General features: G+C 58.1%; 2 protein-coding genes across 2 annotated transcripts in view; one reads left to right on the top strand and one right to left on the bottom strand.

Annotated features, from left to right (window-relative positions):
- The window catches only part of PTSG_11108 (AGC/DMPK protein kinase), an 8,573-nt gene extending 711 nt beyond the window's left edge, over positions 1-7,862 (top strand). The window contains exons 3-10 of the mRNA XM_004987971.1: positions 258-315; positions 545-675; positions 958-1,034; positions 1,316-1,460; positions 1,801-1,935; positions 2,271-3,389; positions 3,672-3,755; positions 4,009-7,862. Coding sequence (XP_004988028.1) covers positions 258-315; positions 545-675; positions 958-1,034; positions 1,316-1,460; positions 1,801-1,935; positions 2,271-3,389; positions 3,672-3,755; positions 4,009-7,488 — 5,229 coding nt within the window. The 3' untranslated portion in view covers positions 7,489-7,862. The remainder of the gene's footprint in view (positions 1-257; positions 316-544; positions 676-957; positions 1,035-1,315; positions 1,461-1,800; positions 1,936-2,270; positions 3,390-3,671; positions 3,756-4,008) is intronic.
- Positions 7,729-9,915, bottom strand: PTSG_11107 (uroporphyrin-III C-methyltransferase). Its single transcript, XM_004987970.1, has 2 exons — positions 8,676-9,915; positions 7,729-8,405 (listed from the first exon to the last, which is right to left on the bottom strand). Exons 1-2 carry the CDS (start codon positions 9,868-9,870, stop codon positions 8,134-8,136), a joined length of 1,467 nt encoding a protein of 488 aa, XP_004988027.1. The 5' UTR covers positions 9,871-9,915; the 3' UTR covers positions 7,729-8,133.
- Positions 9,916-10,000: the final 85 nt, after the last annotated feature.

Below are 10,000 nucleotides of genomic sequence, written 5' to 3'. Positions count from 1 at the left end.
TGTAATTGTGTGTAATTGTGTGTGTATGTGTGTGTCTGTCTGTGTCTGTCTGTGTGGGCATGTGTGTGTGTGTGTCTGTCTGTGTTTGTGTGTGTGTTTGTGTGTGCGTGTGTGTGTGAAGTTGTGGGGAAAGCATTGAGCATGCGCAGTCGATGCAGGTCGTCAACGCGCAAGTTGCAAAGGCAGAAGTCATACATGCTTCTGTCTTGCTTTCGTGCATCTCATTGCTTTTTCTTGTGTATGCATCTGACCGACAGGCCCGCTTCCGTGAGGAGCGAGAGTTGATGGCTACCACCACCAGCCCTTGGCTCACACGTGAGTAAAAGTTGTGCTTGCAGCTGTAGTAGTAGTTGTTGTTGTTGTGGTCGTCGCAGTGGTCGTCGCAGTGGTCGTTGTTGTTGTTGTTACAGCACACGCAACTGCTAGAAGCTCGTGTGTCGCCCGCGCTTGCTGATTTTGCAATCTTCTGTGCGCCGCTTCCATTATTCCAACCAACACACCACGTCTCTCTCTCTCTCTCTACAACGTACCACCACGCCATCAGAGCTGCACTATGCCTTCCACGACGACACCAACCTGTACCTGGTGATGGACTACCACCCTGGCGGGAACTTGTGGACTCTGCTCGGCCGCCCAGAGATATTTGGCCTTGGCGAAGAAGATTGCCGCTTCCCGGTTCGTTCCACGTGTTCATTGTTGCACTTGCACGTGGTGTTTGAAAATGCTGGTGTCGACGAAATCGTCTTGAGTGTGTTTTGGGCTGGGTTTCGTTGGGCATGCTTGGTTGATTCAGTTTGGAGATCGAGTTGCCTGTTGCCACGCTTGGGCTTTGAGCTGCTGCTGTCCTCCATGCGTGTCAGTGTGTGCATGTGTTTGTCTTTGTCAACACGCTCATCTCTCGCTGCTGCTCATGCATTTTCCTCCTGCCACACAACCCATATTCACATGTTTGCACAGGAGCGAGCAGCCATGTTCTATGCCACCGAGATTGCCCTCGCCATCCAGGCTGTCCACGACATGGGATTCGTCCACAGGTGTGTACGTGTGTACTTGCATGTGCGTATGTGTGTGCATGTGTGTGCGTGTGTGCGTGCCTGTGTGTGTGCGCGTGTGTGCGTGTGTGTGCGCGTGTGTATGCGGTCTTTCCTCAAGCAATAGGCCTGAACGGGTTGATGTCATGCTTGCACCGTGGCTATCAGCGGAAGAAGTCCTTCCAACTGACTTTATCTGATTGTCAACTCTGTCACTGTACTTCTTCTATGCGTTGGTGCATGCACTCATTGCCCTCACTGCACCACACGGCTTGTTCATGCAGAGATATCAAGACTGACAACATTGTCATCAACGCAGCCGGCCACGTGCGCTTGGTGGATTTTGGTTCCAGTGCAAAGATGGACCCCGCTGGTAAAGTGTACGGCCGGGCTGTTGGCACGCCCCAGTACATTGCTCCCGAGCTCCTGGTTCGTGTTGCGAATTGTGGCATGTGGTGACGCGTGTTTGTTTTGTGCTACAGCGAGTGGAGGGCTGGATATGTGTGTGTGTGTGTGTACACGCATGTGTACGTGTGTGTACACCTGTGTGCATGTGTGTGTACACACCTGTGTGCACGCATGTGTGCACGCATGTGTTTGCGTATTTCGTGTGTGCGTGTGTGTGTTGCTGTCTTGTATGCTTCGTGTCCCTCTCAACTCCTGTTCTCGCATCCTCCAGCATGCGTGCAATACTGCATCACCCTCATTTCCCGATAATAATCTCACGTCTTCCCATCCTTCACTTCTCCCATTTCCACACTTTCCCCAGGAGGGCTTGAGCGTGCACGGCAAGGAAGTTGACTGGTGGTCGTTTGGCGTTGTTGTGTATGAGATGCTCACAGGCCGCGTTCCCTTTGATGGCGATTCCGAGATTGAGATTTACGGCGCCATCAGCCAGTTTGAGGTGCGCACGTTGCATGGGTTTCGTGCGTGAATGCGTGAAAGGGTGCGAGAGTGCGCCCGCGAGAGAGAGAGAGAGAGAGAGAGAGAGAGAGAGAGAGAGAGAGAGAGAGAGAGAGAGAGAGAGAGAGTGTGTGTGTGTGTGTGTGTGTATGTGTGTGTGTGTGTGCGTGTGTGTGCGTGTGTGTGTTTGTATGGGCATGTGTGTCAGCGTTTCAGTAACCACACGCCATATCCTCACATGCGATTGATCATGCACTCTTGCATGACCACCCCCTCCTTTCATTCTCGTCATCATCGCCCCCACCGCCACCACCATCGCCACTACTGCTTCCGCAGGAGCTGGTGCCATCGCTGGAGTACCCCGCGTGCGTGTCCAAGCCCGCTCGCGCGCTCGTTGCTGGTCTTCTCCGCAAGTGCAGTTCCCGCCTAGACGCACGTGCCATTCTCTCGCACGAGGCCATGCGTGTTTGGACAGAAGCAAAGGACAAGGACGGCTGCCCAGCCAACATGGAGGGGCAGGAGCCGCCATATGTACCTGTGCTGGCGCATGCCGAAGACACGTCCCACTTCCCACAGGACGACGGCGACAAGACGCCGTTTGCTGAGCGGCAGCGCATCTCGCTCGCCACCAATACCATGGCCGCCATTGAGCACGGCTTTGATGTCTCCAAGCTCGACTACGCTGGCTTTACGTTTGTGCGAGAGAGTGAGGCTGAGGAACAGGACGCCAGCGCCGACGACGAAGAAAGAGAGAAGACAGCTAGCAAGGACACTGCTGCTGCCACCACGGGCTCGGCCGTTGCTGCCAACAGCAAGCCCCAGCTTCGACAACAACAAGAGCAGGAGAACATGTCACCTTTGGGACAGCGCAACGTGCGTGCAAGCATGCGCGCCCGCCAGGACCACAAGGTGACGGCTCTGAAGCGCGAGAACAAGTGCCTGAACGACGAAGTGCAGCAGCTCAAGCGGCAGGCAAGCATTGCCCAGCGCGAGCTTCGCCACCTGAAGCAGAAGGTGCGGCGGTCCACGGACTCGGCTGCTGTCTCCGTGAACCAACTGGAGGCAACGCAGGAGAAGGAGCAGCGGCTGCAGCGGCGCGTGCAGCAGCTTGAAGCGGATTTGGAGCGCGCGCGTGCCGTATCTAAACAGGCGCAGGCCGATGCCAAGCGTATTGCTGCGCTTGAGGAAGCCGAGGCGATGGCAAAGAAACAGCTTGCGCGCACGCAAGCCGACAACGCCAGTCTTGAGGAGCAAGTGCAGGCGCTCATGCGTGAGACAGATACGCTTCGCCTTGAGTTGGCTGCGGCATCCAAGGAGAAGAAGGACATGCGGCGGGCTGCGACTGTGACATCCGTGTCCACGTCTGCTGAGGTTGATGCTGCACGCAGCCAAGTCCGTAAGCACAAGGCCACCATTGATGAGCTGCAGCAGCAACTCCTCGACCGCACACAGGAGGTGAGCAGTTGGGTGTGTGTGCGTGTGTGTGTGAGCGTGTGTGAGCGTGTGTGTGTGAGCGTGTGGGTGTGCATTTGATTGCTTCTGTACACTTGGGCGTGAGTGTGCATGTGCCTTTGTGGGTGTGCATGAGATATTGTATGTTGTGTGTCTGTGTTTGTTTGAATATTTGTACGTATTTGATGAACATGTTGTTGAATTTGTTCGAGCCGAATCCACGACGCATTTGAGAACCTGAATTGATATGTGCCTGCGACGACTCTTCTGTTGTCCATGGAACAGGTGCAAGCACTTGGCTGTTTGCTGAAGACCACGACTGAGGAGCGCGATTCGCTCAACAAGGAGAAAGCTGAGCATCAGAGCACGGTTCGTTTGTTGTGTTGGTCTGCATCTCGTTCCGATTGCCATGAACTGTCCAAAAATCTGCGTTCTCCACATGCAGACACACGCACACACACACACAGGCACAAGCACATAGACAAAAGCCTACACACCCAGAAACACACACACACACACACACACTTACTCACGGAACTGTTTTGCTGTGTCGTCTCTCACTCCCACCCTTCCTCAAATCACCCACACAACGACAACAACACCGCCACCACCCTCACAACAGATTGCCGACCTTGAGGAGAGGTTGCGCAAGCTGAACGTGTCGACATGCAACATGATGGAAGGGTTCTACACGGACCTGCAGGAGGCGACTGAAATGGCGTCCAAGTACGAGTCGCAGTGGGTGGAGGCGGAGAGCGCAGCCAAGCGCGCCCGCGAAGCACGTGCGGCACTGGAGGAAGAGCTGCAGATGCGCGATCAGCAGCTGCACAAGCAGACGGCCCAGCTTAACGACGCCTTTCGCCAGCTTGACAAGGAGCGGCAGCACTTTACAGAGAAGGTTCGCTTGCTGGAGGAAGAGGTGAATGGCATGGCAACCGACAACCTGCGGTTGGAGGCAGTTAAGGCGCAGCACGGCAAGCTGCTCGACACCATTCTCACCAACGCCGCCTCTGGCAACCACCAGCACGCGCACATGCGACCAAAGCTGAAGCTGCGCCTGTTCCGCGGCAAGCAGCGCCACAAGTTTGCTGCCCGGCCCATCCCGGCCCTGCCCAAGCTGCTTCAGGAGCACCTGCAGCAACAGCAACAGCAGCAGAGCCCGAAGGGTGACGCAACAGCCACCGTCACCGCCGCCACCGCCATCGATCATGATGACGATGGCGATGATGTGCCCGGGGAATCTTGCCGCTACTGCACGGCCATGAAGAGCGAGCTTCGTCTGGCCAAGCGTCGCTTGCATGACACGGTGCTGCAGCTGCAGCGCATGCAAGCCGAGCTGGATGAAGGGCACAGACCTGCAGCCCTGTCAGCAGGCTCTTTCACGCAGTCGCCCACCTCTGCATCTGCCAACGCCAGCGCCGTGTCGAGCGGCATCGTGCCCCTCACGCGCATGATGTCTCGTATGAGCGCCCTGCGCAACAAGCAGCTGTACAAGTCGCAGATGAAGCCAGCTGCCTCTGCTGCTGTTGTCGTTGCACCCGCGAAAGAAAAGAAGGAGTGCGCCAGCGCTACTACCGCCATCCCTGGTGACGATTGCAGCAAGGCGGATAAGGGCGACAGCGCCCCCTCCACTCCGTGCCTGCAGGCAATGCATCGCGCCCAAACGCCAGATGTGGACAACCGCAGTGGGTGCGAAGTGGGCGTCACGGATCTGGACATGACCGGTCCGCTTGCTGTGACGTCATCGCAGGTGGTGACGCCACAGATGCCACGCTCACGCTACGAGCGCTTTGCCAACGTGCGCGAAGCCCTCGAGCAACAAGAGCAGCAGCCGCACGAGGATGGGTCCCAGTCGCCCGAGTATGCCATGGGCAAGCGTTCTTGTGACGCGGTTTGCTCACACAACAACACCGGCATCAACATCAACATCACCTCCGCCAGCACTGGCGCTGCGCCCTCGCTGCGTCGCCGCCGCGCTCTTGGCGCGCTTGACGGCAACGTGCTTGCGTCCAACGGCGGCACGCCTCTGAAGAACAAGGTGCACACAGCTGGGTTCGGCAACGCCAGCAGGCAGCAGAACCTCGACTCATCGCTGCTGACCTCCATTGTTGGCGGGGATGACAGCGTTGGTGTTGCTGGTGCCGTCACTGGCGATGAGAACACCAAGCCATCTGCCCGCCCCGTGCGCGTGCTGCTGCTGAGTGAGGGCTCACAGCAGTGGGCGCACGCCGTGTTGGAGCTGCGCGAGAGCATGTTGTCGCTCCGTGCCGTTTCCGACGACAGTCAGGGGCACGAGGATGGCGAGGTGCTGACTTTCTTCGATCTTCGCCGCTGCCCATCGGCGTTTGTTGTCAGCACGCACCTGTCCAGCGAGCTGTCTGTGCTTGAGGCCGGCGGCGAGATTGCGCAGGATTCTGTCGTGTATGTGTCGCACCACCCGCCTTGCTGGGTGGGGCAGGAGGTGCTGATTGAGACGGACAGCACCGCCTCTGCCCAGCGGCTTGCGCGCACCCTCAAGGCCACAGTGCAGCGCTATGCTGCTCGCGTCACGACAGACGACGCAAAGTGGCAGCCGCATCGTGTGTGCGCGCTCAATGCCCCACCGCTTGTGCTGCAGGCTGCACGCGAACGCAGGGGCTCTGCCAGCAGCGACGACGACGGCGCTCAACAACAGCAGCAGCAGCTGCTGTTGTGTGATGGTGTCGTTGCTGGGCCCGGCCTGACCGTCCTCAAGATGGTGACGCTCCTCGACGGCTCGCAGCTGCTCGTGAGTGAGGAGGGCCTGTATTGGACGCAGACAAGCGGCGTGGGCGCAGAGGAGCAGCTTCAGGTTGTGTTTGATGCGCCCGCATTTGTGTGCAAGGACACCATCCATGATGCCGAGTGCGTGCGGGAGCTGGGTGTGCTGGTGCTGGTGGTGGGCGAGCAACGGCGCATGTGCGTGCTGAAGCTGTCTGCACTGCACCGCAGCTCCTCTGGCATTGCCGTTGCTGACAACAGCGAGAGTGTGCGGTCCCACGGTGTGCGGACGCAGGCCAGCACGACGTCGTCTGCAACCACCGTCTCTGCCAGGTCGGGCGCCACAGCTCGTGCTGAGCGGCAGCGCAAGACCAGTGAGGCGAGCCAGGGCAGCCAAGGCAGCAGCAGCAGCAGCAGCAGCAGCGGCAGTGGTGAGGAGGATGTGTCTTTGGAAGCAGCGCGCGAGCGCGGGCAGAAGAAGCTGAAGGAGATTGAGCAGAGCCACAACACGCTTGCGTTCGCCGTGGGCACGGTTGTCGCTGGACGCACGTTCCTGTTCTCCGCACACACGGACTGCATGGCGCTGTTTGAGTGGCGGGCCCGTGAGCGCGCGTTTGTGCTTTCTAAGCAGGCGCACGGCCCACGCTACACCGACCCGACGACGTGCCTCAAGTACGTGGCGTCGCTGCGTCGCTTTGTGTGGGGGTCGTCACGCTTCTCCATGCTGGAACCGCTTGAGCTGGACATTGAAGATCTGCTTGACGTCGATGACAGCAACCTTGCCATGCACCTGAGCAACGAGGAGCGCGGGAACGTGTTTCCGATTGACGTGTTTGAGCTTGGGCACGACAAGCTGCTGCTGTGCTTCAGCCGCTACGGCCTCGTGGTGAACCTCGAGGGTCGCGTTGTGTCGACCGAGCCGAGTCTTGAGTGGCACGTGAACGTGCCGCAGGCATTTGCCCTGGTTGGCGAGCAGCAGCTTTGTGTTGTCGGTCGTCAGAGTGTCGAGCTTCAAGACCTTGGCAACCGCCGTAGCCGCGTCGTGTCGCTGGCGAACTGCGGTGTGCTTGGCACGGCGAGCGCACATGCCTACCTGGTGCAGAGCAAGGAGACGCACACGTATCTGCTGAAGCTTGAGAAGCCAAGCGCGACCATCCGCGCGTCGTTTGTGTCGGCATTCTCCAGCCTCATCAATGCAGACCCGCGCGAAGTGTTGAGCAAGCACGTGCTCGGGCAGAGCCATCTTGGCCCCGCAACACGCGGCGTGTCCCCTGCCAAGGAGCTGACAACCAGTGCGTTCTCTGAGCGCTTCCGCAACGAAATTGCCGCGCTTGATGACGTTCTTGGAGCGTTTGATCTTTGAATTGTGCTGCGTGTGTGTGTTGTGTGTGTGTGTGTTTTTTGTGTGTGTTGTGTGTGTGTGTGTGCGCACGCATGTGTGAAGCTGTTGGCTGCGCAACGCAGCATTGCATTACACACCAACGCACCCATACGCATACGCTTGCACACAGGGAGTGGTGTTGTTGTGCGGTTTTATGTCATTATCAGAAAGCCTGAACGGCTTATGTTGGCTCGCTTTTCCAGCTTCTTCTGCAGTTGCTTTCTGGTGTTTGCTTTGCTTTCTTCCTTTGTCTTATGTGTGTGTGTGTGAGTGTACGAGCCTGTTGTCTCGTGCCAACATGTTGTTGTTGGGCGAGCTATTATATCGTGTGGGCTGATACACAGATGGAAGCAGCAGCAGCAATGTAACAATGTAGCACAAGCAGATGCAGCCGCAGGGGCAGAGGGAGGCAAGTTGTAACGAAACAGAAGCGTAACAATGAAAGAGTGAGAGTGATGTGATGTGACATGAAATGACACAATTTAAAAGATGCAACGGAAGAAGTAGCATGACAAATATGTCGCATGAGGCGGGTGACCAGGAACAAAAACAACCGGTGCAAGCACCAGCCGCAGTGACATGTAGCAACAGTAGCAACAGCAGCAGTACAACATCAGCGCCACTCCCTCATGCGGTGCTCATAAGCGTTGTGACAGCATTGCCAATGACAATGGTGGCGGGCGCAGAGATGTTGTTGGCCTTTGCCAGGCAAGGCAGCAGCTCCAAGGTGGTGCTGAGCTGGCACTGCGTTCGCATGCTTGCCTCCTGCACGATGCACGCTGGTGTTGATGGCGGGAACTTGTGGAAAGCAATGAGGCGCTTCGTCAGCTGCTCCACGCGGCGCACGCCCATGAGAAACACAAACGTGCAGGCTGGATCAAACATCGGGTAGCGGGGATCTGCAGGTTGAAGGTGACGGAGCAAGCGAGTGCGTAACACGCGTGAGTGGGTGTGAGAGTAGGCAGCACAGAAGGCAGACAGGCGGAGAGACAGACAGACAGACAAACGGGCAGACGGACAGACAGACAGACAGACAGACAGACAGACAGACAGACACACACACGCACACACGCACACAGACACACACGCACACACATACAGACACACACGCACACGCACACACACAGACACACAGACACACACACGCACAGACACACAGACACACACACCTGAGTCCTGTTGGCCGTGTGCGGTGCAGACGAGGAAACGATCAGCAACGCCACGCGTGGTGAGTGGCACGCCCGACAGCAACGGCGCAGCCGTGCAGCTGGAGATGCCGGGGATCACAATGGGTTCATAACCGTGCTGGCGGAAGCGCAGCACCTCCTCTGCGCCGCGCCCAAACACAAACGGATCACCGCCCTTCAGCCGAACAACGCGCTTGCCTTGCGCCAGCGCACGGAGGCAGGCAGCATAGATGGCTTCCTGGCCGGCGTCGGCGGTGCCGTGTCGCTTGGTGGTGACCACCACCTGCCCACGTGCAAGCCTGCGGATGGCGTCTGGCACCAGGCGGTCGCATACCACGACGTCCGCCTCCTTGATGGCACGCATGGCCGCAATCGTGAGCAGATTCACGCTGCCGGGACCAGCACCGACCAGCATGATGCTGCCACGGGCAGTGTGCGGCTGGCTTGGCGCTTGAAGCAGCTCTGGCCGTGTTGCCGCAGCAACCAAGCCTGCGGTGGTGGTTGCCGTTGGTGGTTGTTGGCCTGACCTGATGTTGTTGCTGTTGGCGTTGTTGTTGTTGTTGTTGTTGTTGTTGGTGGTGGTGATGCCCGCTGCTTCCTGCTCTCGTCGCTCCTTGCGTCGCCGATATGCGTCCCGCATGCTCTTGTACCAGTCGGGGAGCACCACGGAGAGGATGGCGATGAAGGCGCAGGTGGCCGCGCCAAGAGCAAAGGCGATCGTCAGCGCCGGGGTGTTGCAGCCGAGCCAGCCCATGGTTGCCTGTGCTGTTGCCGATGCGGTGTGAGAGTCTGTGGCAGTCGGTGATGCAGGGAGTGATGCTGAAAACGACGTTGCTGCTGATGAGAGGGGCGGTGGTGGCGAGGAAACGAAAGGTGGCGGCTTTGTTTCGGAGAACACGAGGTTGAAGAGCGCGTCGAGGATCAGGGATGGCACGGAGCTCCAGGGTGATGGCTGGGGACGGAAGGGATCAGCTGTATTTGACAAATGCAAGCCATGTTGAGACGCATTGTTGTAGTTGTAGCTGTGGTGGTTGGTGTGGCTATTCTGGAAGCACACCAAGGGGTGGTGGTGGTGGCCGAGGTCGTGTGTTTCGTTCCACGCGGCTGGTGCTGCTTGCAGTGGAGGTGGTGCGAATCTATTGTTGTTTGTGTTGCCAGCCAGCTGGCACCCCACCATGATGGTGCGTTATTTTTTGCGACGGGCGAAGAAGACAGAGATGAGGGGGGGGGGGAGCGTGTGTTGTGGGAACGAAACACACACCAGCACCACACACACACACACACACACACACGTGCAGGGTGTAACG

This window comes from Salpingoeca rosetta (genome assembly GCF_000188695.1).
Source record: "Salpingoeca rosetta unplaced genomic scaffold supercont1.39, whole genome shotgun sequence".
NCBI lineage: Eukaryota > Choanoflagellata > Craspedida > Salpingoecidae > Salpingoeca > Salpingoeca rosetta.
This window is presented reverse-complemented; position numbering and strand designations above follow the sequence as displayed.